General features: G+C 49.9%; 1 protein-coding gene across 2 annotated transcripts; it reads left to right on the forward strand.

The window, feature by feature from the left end:
- The first annotated feature begins 6711 nt into the window (after positions 1 to 6711).
- Positions 6712 to 22465, forward strand: RAB35 (RAB35, member RAS oncogene family). Of its 2 annotated transcripts, XM_072600292.1 has the most exons (6): positions 6735 to 6921; positions 12520 to 12570; positions 13112 to 13235; positions 18644 to 18768; positions 18850 to 18974; positions 19980 to 22465. In XM_072600292.1, the coding sequence occupies exons 1-6, from the start codon at positions 6870 to 6872 to the stop codon at positions 20106 to 20108; spliced, it is 606 nt and encodes a 201-aa protein (XP_072456393.1). In that variant the 5' UTR covers positions 6735 to 6869; the 3' UTR covers positions 20109 to 22465. The 2 variants fall into 2 exon arrangements, with proteins under 2 accessions (XP_072456395.1, XP_072456393.1); XM_072600294.1 differs by lacking the exon at positions 18850 to 18974 and having other exon boundaries at positions 6712 to 6921.
- Positions 22466 to 23150: the final 685 nt, after the last annotated feature.

Here is a 23150-nt window from a genome sequence, read left to right on the forward strand (position 1 = left end):
GATTTCAGGTGAGAATGAGAAACAGGTAGACAGAGAAGAAAGCAGTGTCATGGAAGCTGATGGCAAAGAGAGTATCCAAGAGACAATCAACAATGCCAAAGGCTGCAAAGATGTCAGGAAGTCTAAGAACTAAAAAAGGGGTCATCGTTTCTACAAGAAAGAGATCACCGGTAACTGGAGAGAGCACTTTCAATTGTGTGATAGTCAGAAGCCAAACTGGCAAAGGAGTTAAGAACTGAGTGGAAAATGAAGAAGCAGAAGCAAAAATTCTTTTTCTAGGAGTTTGTAAAAGGAGGATGATAGTTTAACAGGAATGGCAGGATCAGGTGAAGATTTTTTAAGGATGGAAGAGCTAAGAGTAGATGATAAATAAGGAGAATTTCAGGAGAGACAAAAAAGAGGATCCTTTAAGTAGCAAAGCTGTGGAGGACACAAGAGGGGAGGGGATGGTCTCAGGACACAAACAGAGGAATAGGCCGTCACAAGAAGGGATACATCATCACACTGCAGCAAAGGAGAAAATAGGGGAGGGTGGGATTGATGTACAGTGATCTTGAAGTGTAGAATAGGGGAAAAGAGAAATTTTACCTTCTTGCAAGGAATGTTAGGTTCTCTGCTAAAAGGTAAGAAAGAACTAAGAAGAGACTCTTGAGGAAGGGATCATAGACTTAAAGACTAGTAGCTGGAAGGATTTCTGAGACCAATTCCTTTATCTGGTAGATGACGAAGGTGGGGCTCAAGGAGGGTGTCACACCAATATAGTAAATGTCAGAGGCAAAACAAATCTGGAATCAGTACTTTTCCCACAATACTGTACCTAAGAGAAGATTTTGGAACAGCAGAAAATGAACTACAGAGAGTCAATTAGAGAATAAAAAGATTACTCCGAAGCAGTGAGTGTCCAGTTGAGATCTGATAATACTCAAGCGGCAGTTGTGTTACTTCAATAAACAACTGGCAGCACATGAGCTGGAGTCATAGTTGACAGTGGAAGTAACTCAGGATTAGTGTTTATCAAGGCATGCATCACTAAGACAAGAGGCTAAGTAAAGAGGACAGTGTATAGTTGAATTGGTTAACCATAGGAGTAAGACTGGGACTGGGAAGGCAGGAAAGTAGGAATCCCTAGAGTGGGAATTTGGGAAAGCAGGGAGTGGTGGAATGTCAGTACTCTTTTCAAGAGGCAGCTTTTGGTGGTAGTGGTAATGGAGGATGGTGGAACTGTTGATTTGTTTTCCTTACTCAGAAAGTAACTGAAGCTGTCCACCTTGGATTATTGTGATAAAGAACAGTATAAAGACAAACAACACGAGTGATAAATTCACAAGGAAGTGTATGATTGTGCTCAGTGTGTGAGTGGTTCAGACAGAGGGATCCCTCTCAAATGGAGTGGTCAGAGGCTTCATGCAGACTGAGACACTCGCAATTCTTGGCTTCATGGAATTCCCAGTTTCCTTCAAAACTCAGTTCAAAAGCCATATCCTATAGAATGCCTAGGCTGGTTCCCCACCCTGTGAAAATCCTATGTATATGTGTTTATTTTGATGTGTATATGTTGTTTCCCATGTTACCTCCTTGAAGGCAGAGACTATTTCATTTTTGTCTTTGTATCCTCCCAAGTGTTTGGCCTTGAGATCACAGATTCCCCACCCCTGGTCTCGCACATTGTTCCTTGAATGAGAGAATGATAGGTGAAAGGAGAGCCCCATCAGCAGATCTGGCTCTTTTTACCACAAGCTTTTCTCTCACCTGTATGTGTATGGAACTGAGCTACAGGGAGACATGTAAAGTCTTCCCACGGGACAAAGGAATGGTCACCTCCCTTGTACTAGATGCTATCTCTTCATCCAGTCAAAGGCTGAATTATCATTTTTGACTCCCATCACACTCCTGACTCATACTGAGTCCCTTTCACACAATCATGAAGCCATTAATACTGCAGCAAACTTCAGTTTATCTGATCACAGAGACAACATCCTAAGGTAGAAACAGCCCTGGATTTGGAGTCAAGATTGCCTGAGCATGAATCTGGCTTCCAACCTTCACTAGCCAAGCCTGTTTCCACATTTGTAAAACAGGGATAATGACTGTGGCATTATTTGCTTCAGAGTGGCAAGCCTTTTATAAACTTTAAAGCATTTAATGGGGAGAGGAGAAAGAGGGAACAAGGCCAAAAATGTCTGTGAAGTCCCTGCCCAAGACCTTGCAGGAAACATGCAGGAATGTTACAGAAAAGATTCCTAAACTACTATTGTCATCCTATCTCCTAGGCAGGATTCACCTTCCTTAGTCTGAAAGAGAGGGGCTAGCAACCTCATGGCTAGATGGCTGAATGTGAAGCCTGGTATAGAGGCCAGGTAGCTTCTGGGGAGTGCCTCTCTCAGATGGGACTAACTTGTCGAAGCAGATTGAACCCATTCTTAGAACATCTGGACATGAAGCAGTTTCTAGAAGTGGTAGACAACAATATTCCCTTTGGATGTAGTTGAGTCCAAGAGAAATTGAGCAAATGCATGGTGTAATGAGCATATGGAGTATAGACTAAAAGATTTAGATGTGAATTCTGGCTCTGCTCCTTATTATATGAGCAATGTTGATTTGACCTCTCTGAGCCTCAATTTTCTCAACTGTGAAATAAGAGGAGTGCCCCAGAACTGTAAGTGATGTATGACACTATTTCTATTTTTATAGGAGCTATTAGTTAGCAGTGACCTCAGGCAGTAAGGAGAGGCAGAGAAGTCTGGCTCTGGTGAAGTAGAATGAGTCAGGCAAGGCGCTGGGTCAGTGGTATTTCCTTAGGGAAGGAAGGAGCTCTGACCGGGGAAGCACCTCTCACGTAAGGGGCAGAAAGCTGGGGACAATTTCTGAAAAGGGCAGAGAGGGATGACTTAACAATTTTGTCTACAACCACAAGGTCATACCACTTGTGGATGAGGATGAGCCACAGGGTGCACAAGATACAGTTTCCTGCCTTGTCTCCTCCTTCTACAACCCAGCTTTTATACAAGTGCCAAATAATCTCCCTAATGCATAAGTCTGACTACATCACTTTCTCTTGCTCAAAAACCTTTGATGACTCCCTGTTCCCTGATGTGCCTCCTCCTCTCCCCCATAAAATACCAACTCATTAGCCTGCCCTTCCAGGCCCTCCACAATCTGATTCCAAACTACCTTTCCAGTACAGTCTCATTACTCTCCTTTCAGTTACAAACTCTACACTACGTTTCTTTCCATTGTACATTTGCACAAACTTTTACGCAGGCCCAGATGCCTTCTCTCCTCACAGGCGTGTCTTTGAACGCTGGTCCTTCCTCAAGGTTCAGCTCTTTGACGTCTTCCCTGTTATTTGCCTTCTCCAATTTTCTGGAGCACTTTACCTTTTCCCGATCTCTTCTTTGCTCCTACCACACTCTACTTTGCACATGTGCATATGCACCCCACTAAGTCCTCCTCCAACTTCTAATTCCTTATTACTTGTGTAATTAATTTAACCTTTCTCGGTCTGTTTTCTCATGTGTAAAATAAGGGGGCAGAACTAGTTGGCCTGGAGGTTTAAAAGAACCTAGAATACCTAGGTGCTCTCTCTTAGTCCCATCTCAGAATTCTGACGCTTATCCTGGAATGGAGGTAGCTTTAGGTTCTACATTCTCTGCCAAGAGAGAACAAACTCTAGCAGGTCCTACCAGGCTACAGAAGCTTCTGAGATATACCTACTGATGGTTGTTGCCTGAAAACTAGCTCAGCTGACCCTGGAGAGACTCATCAGGTGGAGTTAGGGTTCTGAAAGTTTGGCTACTAAAGTGTAGAATGATTGCAATCCGTATTAGTGGGGTGAGTACTCACATTGTTTAAATGCTATATAAAGCCTAAATCCTTTAGGTTACCAAAAAATCTGGTAACCTAGCACTAAAGAGCTGGTGCTAGAAAGGACCTTTGAGGTTATGGAGTGAGTAGCAAAGCCAAGACTGAGGCCAGGTCCTGATTCCAAATTCACTGCTTTTTACAAGGCATGTCACCTCTCAGATAACAGTGGCTTGTGTTTCTATCCCTCTTGGAGGTTGTAAACTTCCTCATAACCCAGAGAAAGTAAGACAAGTATAATTATTACTTTAAAGACTTTTATTTATATCTTTTGTTTTTACATCATCTAGATTTCCCTATATTTCTCCTCCTTCCCAGAGAGTCATTCATTAAAGAATTTTTAAAAAGTGAAAAACAAATGCATGAAAATTCATGGTACTATATTTAATGTTCCAAACCTATCGACACCTTCCCTCCCCACCCTCCGAGCAAAAGAGCGGGAAGGTTTCTTCTCGTATCTCCTCTTTTGGGCTGAGCTGCTTCTTTGTAGCTCAGCAATATTCAATTCTATTGAATTCTATTTTGTGGGTATCATTTTTGTTTACCTTGTAGACATTGTGCATATTGTTTCCTTAGCTCTGGTTACTTCACTGTGCATCAGTTCATGTAAATCTTTCCACACTTTTTATTCATCACAAAATGGATATATACTTTGTTTCTAATTCTTTGCTACCCCTAAAAGTGTTACTATTTTGGTGTATGAAATATGAAGTCTTTTAACAGGCAATAATTTCTGTATCAAAACGCAGAGTCGCTTTAGTCACTTTATTTGCACCATTCCAATTTCCTTTTCAGAAAGGTTGCGCTAATTCACGTCTCCATCAACAACGGAATAGTGCTCTTATCTTTACAAACACTCTAAAACAGACAATTCCCATCTTTCCTCACCTTTGTAGGCCAAGTATTACTTCCATCTTAGAGATGAGGAAAATAAGGCCCAGAGAAGTGAGACAAAAAAGTCTAAAAACTGCCTCAAGCAGATTTTGAAGTTTCAGGCATAGAGTACTGGGGGTGGGGTCAGGAAGACCTGAGTTCAAATCCTGCCTTGGACACTTAATAGCTGTGTGATCCTGGGCAAGTCACTCAACTGGTTTGCCTAAGTTTCCTCATTTGTAAAATGGGGATAAGCACTATTTGCTTCAGAGTGGCAAAGCCACATAAACTTTATGGGGACAGAGGGGCCTGGTCACTCCTGGGCAGTAACCCCCAAGGTTTTGTGAGTATCAAATGAGATACTTGTAAAGTGCTTACCACTGCGCCTGCCACACAGTAGGCACTATATAAACGCTAGTTATTATTTTAGGATGAGAATCGTGCCAATTCTCCTTTATCAATCAAAATTTGTTAAGCAGGCAGTGTCCTCAATGCTGTGAAAACAAAGAAAATGAAATAATCTCTCTTCTCTAGGTGCTTTTATGCTAGCAGAGGAAACTCTTATCTAAGTAGTCACACACATATATGCAGTCACAAGCAGTATATATGCGCATGTAAAAAAGAGACCAAATGAGAGGTTACCCAGGGAGGGAGGGTGGCCAGTGCTGGACCTGCATCTTCTGGCCATGGTCCACGGGAGAGGCCACTCTGGCTGAGGCATGGAGCAGGGGAAAGGGAGTTTCAGGCCTGGGTGGTAACAACCCTGAAGCTGGTGGTATGCCCAGACTCATGTCAGGGGCAGAGAGCAGGCCTGGAATTCACAGTTCTAGCCTATTTTCTCTGATTCTGAACTAAGATCCCACCGTCTTTGGCCTCTTTTTTCTAGTTAATTAACAATCACTTATTAATTAATAAGATTTGATAATCCATAAGTTATTAATTAAGTAATTAGTAAAAGAAGCCAGTGGTGCTCTACTAAGCCAAAGACCTGTCCGCGGCGTCTTTTTCTGAGTAATTAACAATCATTAATTAATGAATAAGATCTGATAATCAATAACAACCAGTTATTAATTAATCAGTAAAAGAAGACAGGGGCGCTCTCCCAAGTCAAAGTCCCATCTCCTGCATACAGCAGGCGCTTAATAAAGGTTACCTAGCTGATCCTAAGCCAGGGCTCGCCCCCGCTCACCCGGCACCTTTCCGAAACACTGGGTAGGGGAGAGGGGAAGGAAGTGGAGCCGCAAGCGCTGGGTTCGAGTCCTCCCTCGGTCCAGGGCGGCGGCAGACGGGTCGGCCCCACTCCAGGTTCCGCGGCCTCTCAAACTCTCGGGGTCCGCAAAGAGGGGACACTGCGGCACCTACCTCGTGGGGTGGCCGGGACGCTGCAGGGAGGAGAGGAGCTACAGAGGTGCCTGCTATCGGCGCACGAGGAAGCCCTCCGGCCCTTCCCGCCCGCGGCCACCGCGTCTGGCCTCGGCCCGGAGGTGGGTACTAGCCCGAAGGGAGGAAGAGCAGCGCGCGAAAGGCCTCCTCTCCACGCCTGCGCACCGCGCGAGGGCGGTGCGATGGGCCCGTCACGCATGCGCAGTAACGGAGCAGCCCGTCCTAGAGGCGGTGGCTGCGGCTGCGGCTGCGCAGAGCCCGTCGCAGGGAGTGAGGGGAGCGGGGGAGGCGGGGCGGCGGCGTTAGCGGCAGCGGTGGCGGCGTCCGTTCGCCCAGAGCCGGACGGACCGAGAGAGGAGGGTGGGGGTGGGTGGGTGGGGGAAAGTCAGGCGCCTGCGCAAAAGCGAGTGAGGGCGGGATTGTGCCTGGAGCGCGTGCGCAGAAGTGGGCGAGGGCGGGGCGGTGCCGCAGGCGCGTGCGCAGTGGCGACGAACGGGGCGGGGCGGGAAGCCGGGAGGCTAGGAGGGAGGGCGTGGGGGCGGGGGGGGCGAGGGGCGGAGGGAGGCGTTTCTGTCAGTTCCGGCTGTTTGTTCGGGAAGTGGATCCGCCGGGGCCCGGAGCTGCCGCGGCTCGCCAGGCCCACCCGCCCGCCGCCCGCCGCCCGCCCCCGCCCTGCGGCCCTCCCTCCCTCCCTTCCTCCCTCCCTCCTCTCCGGCCCGCCCGGCCTGGCCCGGCCCGGCCCGCCGCCCGCCATGGCCCGGGACTACGACCATCTCTTCAAGCTGCTCATCATCGGCGACAGCGGTGAGCGAGGGGCCAGGGCGGCGGCCGGGCCCGGACCCCTGGGCGGGAGGGAGGGAGGGCGGTGCCCGGGGGAGGGGACGGTCGGGGGAGGGGCGCGCGGCCGAGCGGGGCCGGGGCGCCGGCCCCCGTGACCCCGTCCGCAGGGGAGGGCAGAGGCCGTGGGAAGCCGTGACCTCGGCCTGGGCTGGGGGGCGGGGCGGGTGACCCCGGGTTGGGGAGCGGTTGCGGAGGCCCGTGACCCCTTTCCGGAGAGGAGGGTGGAAGAGGGCAGGGGTCGTTGGGGCGGCGACCCCGGCCCGGAAAGGGAGGCTGCGGGCAGGGATTGGGGATTGGGGCGCGGTGAGGATCGGGCACGATTTGGGGGGAGCAGGGGGGTGTGTGTGTCTGTCGGGGCTCCAGTGTTGGCGCTGTGGATGGGGAGGGGGGAGGAGAGCCCTGGGGGGTCGTCCCCGACTTGTGACCTTGCTGAAGGCGCTTTTCCCACGCCCTTCCCTCCCTCCCTCCTCGCCCCCCTCCCCCAAAGGAAGCAGGGGAGGTGGGCTGAGCACCACACACCAAGGACCCGAGCGATCATGCAGTCACTCAGGAAACTGAGGCCGGGAGGAGCGATTTGTCCAGTTTGCAAGTGACAAGAGTGGGATTTGAACCCAGGCCCCGGGCTCCAAGTGTAGCCACTTTCCCGGGCACTTGTGCAGAGATGGAGCCCTGCTGGGTTTCTGTTTCAGCGGGGCAGGTTCCTCTGAGGGCTGCAGAGGGGCCCTTCGTGTGGTTCGGGTGGGGAGCCCAAGGGTGAAAAGGGTCACGGGGTGACGGGGTCAGAAGGGCTGAGGAGGGCAGTGTGGCAGGTGTTCGAGGATTAGGAGGAAAGGGGAGGAGGCTTGGGAGCATGGCAGCTCTAGGCGATGGTCAGGGCCCAGTGTGGAAGAGGCTGTCATGTGATTGGTGGCAGAAGCAAGGTTGAAAGTGGAGCATATTGGGTGTTATAAAAAGCTTATGTTGGGGATGGTGCCGGGAGGATGAAAGGATTTAACAAAATTGGTTATAGACTGAGGCAGTAGGGGACAAGGGAGTAAGTCTGTTGTGGGGAGGGAGCCGGGAGAGCAGTGCTACCTGGTTGTTGGGATGGATATGGGCTGGTGCAGTGGTTTGGATAGGTCAAACAGTGGTGAGCTTTTATGGGCACAGTTGGAAAGTGAAAGGCAAGATCTCTTTGAGGTTTAGGGGATTAAAAAGATAGAGGCTGCTGGGGCTGAGGGATCCTTTCCTCGGTTTCTCTTTTTTCCTTCCTGAGTAGAATATAATTATGCTGCCTTTCTTTTGAAGATGAGTGGCCTTTAGAATTTATTTGTATACTCAGTGCACCATATGCCTTTTCAGGGGTTATATTTTAGTTCCAGATGGGGCAAAGGAATGGGGAAAGGCAGAGTTCTACGACTGAAGGTGATTTCCCTTTCCAAAGAATTAGTGTACTCAGTTGTTGTGGTTATGGGCCTTGTTCCTCAGGAGGACATCTGGATTTTGAGTGGAAAGGCTTGTTGTACTTTGAGATCTTAAAATGAAAAGCTGACTCGTAAATCTGATTCCCCCCCCTTTCTAAAGTCCAGGAAGTAGTTTTGACCTTGTTTCCCACAATACTTCTTGACATTGTGTGTGGTGTGTGGTAGGCCTCTTTAGGTCATGATTTATGTAGTTTTGCTCATATAACAGTCTATGAACATTTTCTGGCCAAGGTGTGTGGAAGTGGAAGTAAGAGAAGTTCTGGTCTGGCTTTGTGTGTAGTGACTTGTGTTGTGGGGCCTCTGGTGCTCCTCAGCCCTGAGCATGTTTGGGAGGGGAGGCTGAATGTGAGTAGCCTAACTTCACACATTATTCTGGTCTGAGAGGCCCTAAATTGTCTGCAGAGTTGGGGCTGGGAGCATTAACTGACCAGGGAGCTCATTCCCTCCACACAGACTTAAGCTCTTCATGCCTCAAGTGCAGTACTGCTCCTTTGAGGGTGTCTTAGTTTAGACTCTGAATTAAGAATGCTACATTTGGGATTTACCAGGGCATGGTGGCCACTGACCACTCCCATCCTTCAATTTGCAGTGTAGATTAACTGCTCAAACCACAGGAAAGCATCAACTGCCAAGATGTGTAGTCTCAGAAGCTTGCTCTGCTAATGTCAGTTGTGAGGGCTATGGTCAGTTGGTTTCACACCAGCTGTTGTTGACCTTTTATTTTCTCTGTGGCTAAGGTAAATTGGTACCTTCACTTCCTTCCTTTGGCAGGGAGCTGTTGGATAAATGGTGTTTACTCGAGGCCTTCCTTTGAGGAGTTCAGGAGGAGCTCTCTCTCCCAGTAGAGTGCTTTCCTTCCTAATCGAGTCTCCAGTGTGGTGTCAGGAGTAACGATTAACTCCAGGGGCCTCGGGTTTTGTTCTGCTTGTGGCCTCTGCTTTGGCAGTGTGGGGATCATAAGAAAGCTTGGGATCTGGCCATAGTACTGGGATTTTCTGAGAGTCAGACCCTCCTAGCTTCTGCTGAATGAGCTAGCTAGAGATTGTGGGAGAGGGGAGGAAGCTAACAAGACAGCTGGGCCTTGGGCAGAGCCTATTGGGAGACCCAGCCCAGGAGCCTTGCAAGGGCTGCTCACAGCAGGAAACTTCTCCGAGTCTGGGAGGATCTGAGATTTCAACGAGGAAGTGACCAAGCTCTAGGCTTCAGGCCGAAGGGCTGAGCCACAGGTACTCTGGGTGTAGCATTTGAGAGGTTGTTCTTTTCTTCCTTGATTATGCTGGCTAGCACCCCTTTGGGATGCTGGGTCAGTGTGATATTAGTCAGCTAAAGAAATACTTGGAAGGAGTCTTTAAAGTGTCCTGAGAAATGTCTGAATGAATGAATGAGTGAAATAGCATTGATGAAACTCTGTGCCAAGCACTGAGGATGTAAGCACAAAGCAAAGTTAGTTTCTCCCCTCAGAGCTCCTGGGCGACAGGGTTTGTCTCCTGGTCTTCATGCCCACTCAGCATCCCTGCAGTGTGAGGATCAAAGTGGCCCTCCTAGGCCCCACTCCACACAGTGTGCTATCTCCCCATTAGGAGCTCTGGCCGAGTGGCTTTGATCTTGGTTCCACAACTGGAGGGGTCGAGGGCACGGCAGTTAGTGAGATCTCAGAGAAGTAGGGAAGTGAAGCCTCGCTGGTGCCTGTCAGGAATAGTGGGCCAGGTGGGGCATTTACTAACCAGCAAATGGTTTTGAGGTTTCATTTGTTAAGTCTTGAACAGGTTAGTTAATCTTGGAGTTCCATAGCATTTGCACATACACATTTGACCTGAAAGACCTAGTGTGACTGTTCTTAAGGGTTTGTGATTCCCATTCTCTGGCCAGGGTCTAATTCCAGGGATTTGTTGACAGGGTTAGACTTAGGAGAATCCAGGGTATTTTTCTCAGCTTCATGCTAGGACCATTGCCAACGATGTCGCCTGTTGGACCAGGGTGGGGAGACTTGGGTGTTCCTGGACTGTCTGTGGGCATGTGAACATGCCTGGGGGTGCTGAGCTCAGTGAGTGTGTGAATACGCCTTTGTAGGGCTTCTCGCTTGTGATGTGGATGTGTCGGCATCATGGGCCAGTAGCTCCCTCACTGAGAATTTCCAATAACAGAAGCAAGAATAGTAGGCTAATGTGGCGTTTGTAGAAGGTATGCTGGGCCTGGGCGTTAGGACCCTCAAGTGCCAACATGACTGCCATTCATTTACTGTGTGACAGTGGAGAAACCTCGATGGGTGTCAGATTTTTGTTGTTTTTTAATCAGTAAATTGAGGAGGTTGGACTAGATCAACAAGACCTGAGTTCAAATCCGGCCTCAGACACTTATTAGCTATGTGACCTTGGGCAAGTCACTTAACCTCTGTCTGCCTCAGGTTCCTCATCTATAAAAATGGGGATAGTAACAGCACCTGCCTCCCAGGGTTGTTAGGATGAAGTGATAATGCTGGGAACTGCTTAGCAAAACGTGGAGCACTGTATAGGTGCTAACTGCTATTACTGTTGTCTTTAAGTAGAATTGAAATTCTGGTTTTATGTTATGTATCTAAAAACAGGATTCTGAGAACACAGAAAGCACACATTTATTAAGTGACCACTGTGTACCAGGCACCGTACTGAGCACTTTACAAATGTTATCTCATTTGATCTTCACAATATCCCTGGGAGGGAGGGGCTGTGATTATCTCCATTTTGCAGATGAGGAAGCTGAGGCAGACAGGTTAAGTGACTGGCACAGGGTCACCCTGCTAGTAACTGTCAGAAGCCAGATTTGAACTCAGGTCTTCTTGACTCAAGACCCAGTGCTTTAATCCACCTACCTCCCTTTAGAGGATCTGTAGGATTCAGCAGACTCATAAAGGGATCCCTAACACAAACAGGTTAAGAATCCCTGAGGTAGAGGTTCTCTGACATCTCTTCTAGCTCTAGGCCACACATGGCCTCTAGGCCCTGACAGGCTCCTTGCCCCTGCATCTAGGTGGTGTGGTTTTGAACTTTTGGCAGCCCATGGAGAGCTATGAATTCTGTCCCCCAAAGTCCTAGCTGTGCTGCGGATAGAACACTTGCCTTGTAACCCTGAGCAAGTCTCTTCACTTCCTGAGCCTACAAAATGGGAGTAATTTTAAGAGTTCCTGCCTCATGGGTTTGTTTTGAGACCCCAGTTGAATAACATATGCAAAACATTTTATAAACATGAAAGGGATACATACAATAACAAGTGCCGGTAGCAGTAGTATTGAATATTGCCTGATTGACTTGACCCCCTTCCCTTGAACCCTCTCGAGCTAATTGCATCCTTTGGGCTGCTGCAGGAGGCTCCTAAGTGCGAGAATCTGGATCGTACCCTCCGAGACGATTCCAAGAGTGAAGAGACTTTTCTTTCTCTTTACTTTCTTGACTTTACTCTTAGGTATCGTCAGGAAATTGAATCAGCCACTGGGTGGCTCAGGGACCAGGGGAAAGGCAGGTGATTGAATGGGATTGGGTTACCCTAGTGTGCTACTTGGGTACCTTTATAATCATCACAAATTAATACTGATAAATAAAAAGAGATAGCCTGGCTTATATAGTGCTGGTCTTTGAGTCAGGAAGAGCTGGGTTTAGGCCTAGCAGTGAAAAGTCATAGTGAATAAGACCTGACTTACATAGCTGTGTGACCATGGGTTAGTCATTGAACTCCTCCTCCCTAAGATCTCTCTTCTAAGTCCATGCAAGGGCTCTGAGGAACACATGGATCTCTGACCTGTTGACCTGTAGTTGACATTTCCTTAGTCTGGTGTGGTTCCCAGTGCCCACCCTGAGGGGGAGATGGTGTGGGTTGTTAGGTCCCTTTTACAGGAGAGATGGAAAGAGGCAGTTGGGATTCAGATCCAGGGCCCCTGATTCCGAGTCAGACTCTCACACTGCTTCCCACTCTCCACCCCTCTTTAAAATGGAATGGACCTACTGGTCACTCCCATCTTTGGCTCCTCTGCCTCCAGTAGGAAGAGCCTCAGCTTTGGGTGGAAGTCCCACCATGACCTGTCCTCTTGGTGGCCTATGAACCCTTAGCATTTTTTCTTCTTTTGCAGGCGTGGGCAAGAGCAGCTTGCTGTTACGATTTGCAGACAACACTTTCTCAGGTGAGCAATGCCAGAGGGCCTGCCAGGCTCTTTGTCCTTGGAATTTCCTTTTCCTGGAATCTAAGAACATTGGCCTCTCAGTCTGCTCTAGGCTTTTACCGGAGGAGGGAAAGGGAAAGGGGAAAGGGACAGGAGGAAGGAGTTGGGTTGGGAGGAGCTTGTGATGGTAGAGTGAACCCTCCCAGACCAAGGCAGCCCCAGAGCGAGTGCCTGAAAGGCCTCCATTGGCAGTGGTGGCTTGGTTTGCATCAATAAGGAACTTGGATGTGATTGTCCTTGCAAAGATGGGTAAGCGCTGTGGCGGGGAGATGGTTTGACTTGTCTGCCGTTGCTTCTGGGCTTTGGGAGAAGAAGTTGTTGACTTCTGTCTTCTAGCTCCTACTGTGTCCTTGGCTTCTGCTGGTCCTCCAGCTGGATGAAGCAGAGCTCAGTGAACTCTGGGAAGGGAGAGCCTAGCCCGTGTGCGGTCAGCTGCTTCCCTAGGAATGCTAGGGCCAGTTTTTAGCTGTTGGAGCCTCCGTAATGTGGTCTTTTTGTACAGGCAGCTACATTACCACAATTGGGGTGGACTTCAAAATCCGGACTGTGGAGATCAATGGGGAAAAAGTCAAATTACAGATCTGGGACACAGCCGGGCAAGAACGCTTCCGCACCATCACCTCCACGTAAGTCTGGCAGGTGTGGGCTGTGCATGACTCTCCAGGGTCTGGGGGCAGAGCGGGCTGCTGTGTCCCCTTCCTCACCTTCATGCCTGCTGACCATTCACACCCTGTCTGGATGGTGTCTGTGTGGCCACCTGGAAGGGAGCAACAGTGAGAGACTGTCTTGTGGGGAGAAGGTAAATTTGACTCGAGGTCGAGTTGTTTGGCTGTTGTCGTCCTCAGAGTTTTTCCAGTTTCTGAAGCCCCACATCCTGACCATCAATCACTGTAGGAGAACTGGCTGCAGGCCTGTTAGGGTGGTTGGGGAATGGCTTCTGTCTGGCCATCCCACATGCAGTATGCTTTTCCTTTGGCCTTTAGCACTTGTCTGAGTGGCCATGTCTTTAGCTGGGAGTCCCTGCAGATATTTCCTCATTAGGACCCTGATTCTTTTCCTGAGGCTCCGAGACATTTGTATTATTTGCCCAGAGCCATTTGTCCAGGGAGCTGGGGCTTCTCCAGGCCTGTCCAGGTCTGATTTCACTCTCATCTGGGAGCCACCTTAGACAGGAAGTGGTTTGGGGCAGCAGGGGCGGAGCCATCGCCTAGAGCTCTTCAGCTGGGCCTGTCAGACAACTTACTGCTGCGGAGCTGTCCTCAAATAGCATCTTTCCTGTTCTCAGCTGCAAGTAAGGGGCGAAATCCAACCTGATTCCCACATGGCAGGATGTCTGGGGGATTTGTGCTTCTTAGGATTGTTAAGTAAGATCCAAGACAGCCTCACAGCTCCTCAGTTGGGAATAGTTAGGTCCCTTTTCTTCAGATCTCTACTGAGATCATTGCTCCTCATGTGGCCCCCCGGAAGCCGGGCTTCCTGCCCTTCTGTGTATGTACTCAAAGGCCTGGGGGCTCGGTTGGGGGGTGGTAGATGAATGTCAATAAGAAGCTAAGGGCAAATGTTGACCGGGCTGTTGGCAGGGCTTACCTGTGTGTGAGGGGGGCAGCCTACTTGTGGCTAGAGTGGAACTTGTCATTGAAGTCACTGAGGTGCCCGGGACATTGGCATCAAAGGCTGCTACCACTTGGGCAGAATGCCCTGAATGCTTCCTCTGATTGCATTGGCTAGGCAGCTGTGTTTGAGGGTTTCTCTTCTTAAGATGTAGTGGCTCCAGGCAAGGCTGTCAAGCACACAGAATCAGAAGCCCCTGGGAGTGAATTGCAGAGAAAAGGCTGTGAGGGGTTGATGGGGTCTTGGAAGTGGATCGCTTGGAGTTCCAAGGCTGTCCAATGAAATCCAGGTGTCTCGGATTTGCCATCAGAGGAGCCTTGGCTTCCAGCTGGCTTCTTAACCATTTTTATGCCCAGACCCCTTTGGCAGCAGCCATGGGATGGGTCCTTGCTCAGAATGAAGTTGTTTTTCTTTTTAAATTCATATTTGAAGGAAATGCTAAATTTTGTTTAGAGGTTAGTAAAAATATAGATTTTCTTCCCCCATCCAAGTTCTACTGGTGGACATCTTGGGGTCCTTTGTGGACCTCATGGACCCCGGGTTAAGAACTCCTGATATAACTTAGCTTCCTCATTTTACAGGTAGGGAGGCTGAGACTCAGAAACTCCCAGCTCCCCTCAGCTCTCTTGAAATGTGCCTCTTTCCTTCAGTGGTGCTGATCTGGTCTGGGAGGTGGACCAAAAGGGAACCTCTCTCATTCTTCCTCTTCATGCTCCTCTCCTTGTTTTGCTGAGCTGCTAAATGGGTATCTGTGGAGGGAGTTGAGGGTTGTTGAGAGGAGGGGAAAGATGAGGCTAAAGGGAAACCTTGCTGCTCACTTTTCGGGAGAAGAGAGCTCCGTGCAGTCAGTGACCACACGCGCCTTGGCCACTGAATTATCTGTGTTGGCTGAGGAAGAGCCTGAAACTCTACCCTTCTGTTTTCCTGGGGTGCAGTAGGGCAGTAGTGCAGCAGGCTGGGCCAGAGAAGTTAGGGACTCCGCTCCAGCTGCCCAGAAGATATCCCAGGAATTGAAGTATTTCTGGAGTTCACTTTGAGAGAGAGAGACATGCACACACACACACACACACACACACACACACACACACACACACACACACACACACACACACACACACACACACACACACACTCTGTCTCTGAGTGTATGCATGTGTGGGGGTGGTGTCTGGGAGATAAAATTGGTATTCTCGGCTCTAAGAAAAGAGGCAATTTCTCTGATTCACAGGAATTAACTAAGAAATGAAGTCTTTACTAAGCAAGAGATCAGTGTACCAACTTCTGGTATCTCCCCTTTGGTGACCTGGACTTGCTGCCCCACACGGTTAAACTCCTTGTTGTGAGGTTGGCTGAATAGCCTCAGGGATGGTTACACAAGAGGTGATAAGAAGCAGGATTCTGACTGCCTGGTCCTCCTGTTCTCTCTGAATGCCCCATGCTTCCCTGAGATAAGAGGCCAAGGTCTTTCTTTGCCTTTAGCTCAGCCCAGTTATGTCCACTATGACTAGGTGAGTGGAAGAACTATCTCTCAGGAAGCTGAGCTTCCAGGATGACAGACAGCTGAGCATCTTGGAAGGAGCATTGGATTCTAGGAGTGAAGAGCTGGAGTTCTGTCTCTAACTCCTCTGGGACCTTAGGCAAGTTAATTTACCTCTCTGTGCCTTGTTTTCCTCATCTCTAAAATGTATTGGTTAGACTAGCCAATGCCTGAAGCACTTTGCAGCTCTACTATTCCATGATTCCCTGAGGACAGAAGCACAAGAGAGACATAGAAAGGACATGTCGCTGGAGAGAGGGTGCAGACGTGGGGAGCCTTCGGCCTTGTGGCCACATGTGGCCTTCTAGGACTTTGGGTGTGGCCTTTTGACTGGTCCAAGTTTTATAGAACAAATCCTTTTAGGAAGGAGATTTGTTCTGTGAAATTTGGATTCAGTCAAAGGGCCACACTTGAGGACCCAGAGGGCCATATTTGGCTTCAAGGCCACAGTTTCCCCACACCTGGGATGGTTTGAGAGTGAGGCAGTGGGGAAGATTTCCTTTTGGAGTCCAGGGACTTGGAGCTGGAGACTCATCGTGACAAAGACTTTGTTGGCATTCTTCAGCCAAGAATTTTAAAACTTCATTTCTTTGAATGTTTCCTCTCCTGGCACAAGGATAGTTAAATCTGTCACATTGGCTGAGACTTCTTAGCTCTCTTCCTCTGTTCCCAGTCCCCTGAAAGCATACCTTGCTCTTCTCCACACTGTGTGTTTGAGTTTTGCCCCAGAAATGGAGGCATGGTCTGGAAAGGGACAGTGAACAGGGCTGGGGAAGGGCTTGGAGCCTTAGGAGCCATGTGCACAGCCAGGTTATGAGTGAACTGATTTCCATACCAGGTCCTTCCACCCTTGGGTGGCCCTGAGGGGAGCAGCAAAGTGGATGCCAGCCAAGTGTCTAGAGAAGGGTGACACTGGACCCCTGACAAAGACTATGTAGCCTCAGAGTAGTGGGGCTGCTGACTTTGTCTTATTCCCAGCCTTGGCTGAGCCCACAGATGCATTGGTGCCTTGTTCTATAAGCTGATAGACAAGGCTCGAAGGAGCTCATTCATTGAGATAATAGTTGTAAAGTGCTTAACATGGTGCTTGGCACATAGTAGGCTCTTAAATGCTTGTTCCCTTTCCCAAGAAAAGCAACCTCTGGGGAATTGTTTACATGGTGCCCATCTCTGTCTCTTCCTTTCCCAGTAAGAGGGAGTCTGATCTCCTGAGAAAAAGTGGCTGCTTTGCTTGGCTTCTTGCCGCCACCACCAAGTAAAGGTCTGGGGGAGTAGCCCCTTGTCAGCAAGAGGGAGGAGAGCTCTGCTGCCTTCCCAGGCTGGCTGGCTGCTGTCCCTGATAAGCCCTGGGTGCCTTCTGCTGCGGGGGAGATGTTCTCAATACAGCCCCAGAGCCTGAAGCTCTCAGCCTCTTTACTGAGCCTTGGGACTAGCTCGATTGCCAGTGTGGGTGAGTGAGAACCTGACAGCAGCAGAGCAGACCCCCTTGAGGCTGCTGAGGGTCTTATCCCTCATTCCTTTGTTTTTCATTTTTTTACTTACATTTTTTTAAAAAAGTTTTCAGAAAAGCGAGCTTATTTTCTCTTTCCTGCTGAGATTTCTTTGTCTTATCCTGAAGCTCAAATCTTTCCCCTCTGGAGTCCTAGCTGGTCATTTCACACAGTTCTTAAGTCTTTCAAAGTTGTTTATTTTTACAGTGTTGTTATATCTTTTTTTCCCACCCTGGTTCTTCTTAGTTCAGTTTGTATCGGTTTGTATCAGTCCATATAAGTCTTCCCAGATTTCTTAGAAACTGTTCCTTTTGTCATTTCTTACAGGATAGGAATACTCCATGACATTCATGCCCTAGTTTGTTCAGCCATTCCCCAAATGACCCTGGTCCTTTTCCTGGGGCTTTGTTGAGAGCTTAGATTGGCCTGTAGCATTATTAAGGAGCAGCAGCAAGTGCCTGGATTTCTCTGGTTGGCAGGAGGCCTTCTATGTGTCAGGGAGTGACTGCAGCGTCTGCCCAGGAAGGAGCCATTCCAGCTGAGCTCTGAGAGGCGTAGCCAGCCCTGGGCTGTATGAAGACTGCAGGGGAGAAGGACAGTCCTGGGATTTTCACCATCGAACCAGGATCCCTAGGTTCTTTATTTCATCCTACAGGGATGTTGTCTGGCCTAATGGATTGAGTGTTGGACTTGGAGTCAGGAAGACCTGGGTTCAAAAATTGCCTCTGAAATTTACTAGCTGTGACTCTGGGCAAGTCACGTTTTTACTCATCTATAAAATGGGGATAATAATACCTGTAAGCCCCTCCTTCCCAGGCTTGTTGTGACGCTTAAATGAAGGCTTCATGGAAGCATCTTTTGGTTGGGGATCTTAAAGCATTTTATCAAAGGAGATTTGCCCCTCCTGTTTTCTACTGGTATCTGAGGGCCTAGGGACTTGATAGTCAGTGTGGGTGGCAGGCCCAGGTGTCCTTCTTTCATTGCATCCTCAGTGCCCAGGTATGCTTGGAAGGTCCATAGCAGGGCCAGGGAACAATGGGGAAGGAAAGCTCCTGTTTGCTTTTTGAAGAGGGATGTAGGTGCTAGCCCAGGGAGCCCTGCTTGCTTCTGGGAAGGTCCTGCTGTCTTAAGTCTGACCTGACATAAGGTTGTTTGGGATGGAGGTTAGGCTGAAAGCACAGGAGAGCAGCCCACGAGGAGAGTGTGACTTGTTAAGCCTCTGAGGACTTTTTTGCAGCTGGGTGCGATGAACTTGGGGGGCTGAGTGACCACTCTTCTTCTGGCCTGCATCCCTGTTCTCTTCAAGAATGTTTGGCCGTTGTTCCTCTTCCTCTTGGTAGGAGCATGGTTCTCGATGTCTCAGGCAAACACCGATGCAGCCCCTTCTGCCTTCCAGGTATTACCGAGGGACCCATGGGGTCATTGTGGTGTACGATGTCACCAGCGCTGAGTCTTTCGTCAATGTCAAGCGGTGGCTCCATGAAATCAACCAGAACTGTGATGATGTGTGTCGGATATTAGGTGAGGTGGGACTGGGCAGGGTGGGGTGGCAGGGCTGGCTTCTCTGCCCTGGGACTCTTCTCATCCTGACTTGCCCTACAGTGGGGAACAAGAATGATGACCCAGAACGGAAGGTGGTGGAGATGGAAGATGCCTACAAGTTTGCTGGGCAGATGGGGATCCAGCTGTTTGAGACCAGCGCCAAAGAGAACGTTAATGTGGAAGAGGTAAAGTCCTGAGAGAGAACAGTTAGCATTTGAGACTGGGAGGTCTCCCCTTGGTGCCCATTTCTCAAACACTCCCTGGGTGCCTTGCCTCTAGCTTAGCATGGGGCAGTGCTCCCCAGATCTCGTTTACCCCCATTCTAGCTGTCACTGGGGCTGATGTTGGACGAGGTTGCCCAAGTCATTAAAATGAACTTCGACCAGCAGGCAGAATCAAGATTAGGGGAGGTTGGTGGCCTCTTGAGTGTTCCCAAGGCCTTGAAGTTTTCCAGGTGCCATCTCATGGGGAGACAGTGGTGTGTTTTGCTTGGCTGCAAGGTTTGGGGGAAGTGATGCAGAAGATATTGGGTGGCTGATGGTGACCCAAAGTGGCAACAGTGGAGGGTGAGCCTCATGGGGGCCTCAACCTCCTGCAAAAATAGATTTCTCAGACCCTTCCTCTGAAGTCTAGATGGGCTCCTTGTGAGCTTTGAGAAGATTGTGGAGAGCCATGACCATTCATCCTGTGCTCTCTCCTGGTCTCATTTCCCAAGAATCACAAGAAATCTAGGAGTCCACAAGTCCTCTGCTGGCCCTGGAGCATTGTTTCTTCCTGTTGGATAGGGTTCCTTTTCCAAAGGGAGAAGCAAGGAGTGGGCCTTTGGGGATAGATGCTGGGGGCCTAGTGGAAGACGTGACCAAGGAAGGGGGTCTGTGGAGTGGGATCTTGGGGGTAGATATGAGGGGGCCTAGAAGAAGCAGACAAAGGAAGGGGGCCTGTGGAGTGGGACCTTGGGAGTAGATGTGAGGGGGCCTAGTAGAAAGAGGGCAGAAGAAGGGGGTCTGGATTCTCACCCACTGCACATGGGTCAGAGCTTTGGGGGCTTTCATATAGCCTGGCCCTGATCGCACTCTGCAGAGGTGGCTGCTTCTAGCACGCAGACGATGAGCTGTTGGCTGCTGTTGTCTTTGCCCGACCCCCCTTTAAATGATATTCTTATGGACCTCTGGGCATCCCCTGTCTTGCAGATGTTCAACTGCATCACAGAACTGGTTCTCCGAGCAAAGAAAGAAAACCTAGCAAAGCAGCAGCAGCAGCAACAGAACGATGTGGTCAAGCTCACGAAGAACAGTAAACGGAAGAAGCGGTGCTGCTGATGTCCTGCCCGCGCTGCTGCAGAGACTGCGCTGTGGCCCCTCTGCCTGCCCACCTGCCACCTGCCATGGGCCTGGGGGGAACATTCTCAGTTTCGTGCCGTTATTTAAAGATGTTTTTCTCCACGTTTTCTATTGGGAGGTGCCATGGGCACTCTTTCCTCCCCTTGGAGTGCCAAGAAGGTGTCGGATGAACCCACTCTCTCCTCCGTGCTCCCCCTTTGTCCTGGGGCCAAGGCGCCCACAGCACAGGTGCGGACGCTGCCAGCCGAGCGGACTGATTAACCCAGAGTTTGTACATAATGTATATTGCTTTAACCAGCTGCGCCATCCTTGTTTCGCTCGGGCTTTAGCCTCCTTAATGCCAACCCACCAGGACTCTCTCCTTTGTCCCTCCTCTCTTTCCTTGTTCCCAGGCACAAGTAGCTCCCCCAGATGTCAGGATCAGGTCCTAGGCTTCTCTCTTGCCCCCTTGGACTGTTCATTGCTCAGGCGACAACGTCACCCCCCTCATGGCTTTTTAGATTCTGTCCCTGTTGTATTCAGCACCCCCACCCCATGCACTGTGGACTGGATCCCGGATGGGCCTTTGTCTGCCAGACCCAGACTTGCCCTCCTGCCCTCCTCTCCTCCTCTGCCCTGCCTCCTGCCCCTTCCTGGCAGCCGGGGAACCTCTTGGCTCTTCCCCAGTCAGATCCTCTCACTTCTCTCTGTGAACTTGAGTCCTGTCCTTTGGCCAATGGATATTGCTTTTTGCCTCCTAGCCTCCTCCTCCTCAGTTCTCTGAACTGCAGGCACAGGAGTGTTTGGGCTCTTAAGTTTGTACCAAAATGTTGAAATTGCAACAGAAAGCCAGAGGTGAATGTGTGTGTGTTGGTCGAGATTGGGGGTCTGGGGGGAGGGCAAGGGTGACAGGTTTTTTATAAAGAAAATGAAGCCAAATCAAATCATTTGAAAAAATCCCTTGGTCCTGTCCCTTGGAACCTCAGGGGATCAACTGCAGCAGGAGCGGCAGTGAGCCACCCCTTCAGTGGCCCTAAGGTTGGGAGGACTGAAACAAGTTAGAAATACTGAGGCCTGGGTTCTTCATGCCCTAGAACAACCTTCGGGACTGTTGGTCCACAGGGCAGGGATGGAACGATTTCAGATGCTGGCCTTCAGTTTCCCCAGCACTCCGTCGTTTTAGGTAGTTTGAGGAGGGGATGTGGGGCTGCAGGAGAGAGGAGACCCTAGGAAGAGGACCCTCTTCAGTTGGGCAGTTACCCAGCTGAAGTTGGGTAGGCTCAGATGAGATCACTGACAGTCCGGTTCCTTGGTTCAGAGGAGAATGGGGCCAGGCAGCAATCGCAGCTTGTAGGGGAGGTGGAAGGGCCGCCGACGCTGAGCAGGGGGCTGCTGAGCCTAACTAGCACAGTCCCATGGGCCCCTTGGGACTCTGGCCAAGGTCCTCTGCACTGGAATCCCCTACCTCCTTAACGCCCCCCTAAAAATGATCACGTAACATGGGAGTAATTTATGTTCTTGCTGCAACTTTAATAGATTTTTTTTCCTAAATGATTTCCATAGAGTTTTGATTGGACAATCACCTCGCGGATCAGTCACTGCAGATTTTCCATGTCAACACTGTTGGGCGGGCTTTTAATCAATAAAAGCTGGGGATGTCGCCTCCCGCCTACCGGGCTCCTGTCCCAGAGCTGCCCAAAGCTGCTTTGCTTCTCTCTGGGCCTTCGCTTCAGGCAGTGGAGGGGGAGGGACTGGGCTGGGGCTTGGGTGGGGAGGGGAAGTGGGCTAATGAAGGAAAGTGCTCTGGAAAGGAGAAGACTTGAACTGTTGAATTAGAGGGGGGGAGGAGCCCAGCCCCACCAGGCAGCCATCCCACGTTCTCCCTGCTCACGTCCCCCCAGGGGTGGCTTTTGGGCTGGAGCTGGCTCACTGCTGCTTAGGGCTGTGCTGGAGATGGGGCTGAAGGGGCCCCAGTGTGAATCCTGCTCCATCCCAAGTACTGGACCCTGTTGTTTCCTCTTGATGTGAAAGTTAATCAGTATCCGAGCTTTGAAACGTGCCAGCTGAGAAGGTGAGGGCCCTGCCTGAGAGAGGAGAGAACCTTCCCAGGCCTGGTGGTGGGCTGTGTTTTGGTGGAGGGGCCAGCTCGGTCACATGGATGGGGGGGGCTGGGAGGGGGCTGGGTGGGAAGGGGAGGTGGGGTGTGGGGAGGGGCTGCAGCCCTAGGAGATGCAATGTGAAATTTCCTGTCAAACAATGGAACGTTTCAGTGGTCTGCTAGGATTATTTCTGTATGGAAAGTTTCTAATTATGCTTTTTAAAAAAAATACTAAAAATAAAGGTTATAAGCTGCCAAATCCTTCCAGGGTCTGTTTCCTCTACTCCAGCTGTGCTCTGGGCTGGACCTGGCTCCTTCCCATCCTATTGTATACACACCCAGCCCTTGTCTGTTCTCTGCAGGGGGAATGAATGGACTTGAAGGGTTGGCTGGTGCAGGTGCAGATGCCTCCCACCCTGGGAACTGCTTGAAATCAGCTCTGTCCAGTGGAAGGTTGGTGCTTGGTATCACTTTCCCAGCTGGGAGATGGGAGGGGTGCCATCCACTGAGAAAGACAAGGTAGAATCAAGAGCCTTTGTGTGCAGTAGATTTGCTGGAGGGACTCAGCTCTGAGGTTGTGGGTCCAGGAGCTGATTTTTCCCATCTTGCTCATTAGGGGATGCTATAAGCCTGGGTTTAGCCTCCCAGCTGGCCAGAAGAGCGTGTTCACATTGGCTGTGATCCAGTGATGACTCCCTCAACTGTACCAAAAAGCGGAGCCTGGGAGGGAGGGTTCAGGGAGCCATTCCTTCTTCAGGTCTTCATATTGGAGTCATTTATCAGAAGGGGAGTGCCCCCTCACAACACACTCAAGTCTTTCTCTGTTTTCCTTACTGATTTATACAGTAAAAAGAACCCTGGTTTTGGAGTTGGAAGACCTGGGTTGAAATATGCTCAACATGTGACCTTTGGTTTCCTCATCTACAAAGTGAGGTTGGAGTAGC

Source organism: Notamacropus eugenii, chromosome 4 (assembly GCF_028372415.1).
Source record: "Notamacropus eugenii isolate mMacEug1 chromosome 4, mMacEug1.pri_v2, whole genome shotgun sequence".
NCBI classification, from domain to species: domain Eukaryota; kingdom Metazoa; phylum Chordata; class Mammalia; order Diprotodontia; family Macropodidae; genus Notamacropus; species Notamacropus eugenii.

Excerpts from the sequence above, each read along its gene's own strand:
- RAB35 (XM_072600292.1), top strand. The coding sequence starts at position 6,870 with ATGGCCCGGGACTACGACCATCTCTTCAAGCTGCTCATCATCGGCGAC. Across the intron at positions 13,236-18,643 it reads TTCCGCACCATCACCTCCAC|GTATTACCGAGGGACCCATG; the intron begins GTAAGTCTGGCA and ends TCTGCCTTCCAG. Across the intron at positions 18,769-18,849 it reads TGATGTGTGTCGGATATTAG|TGGGGAACAAGAATGATGAC; the intron begins GTGAGGTGGGAC and ends CTTGCCCTACAG.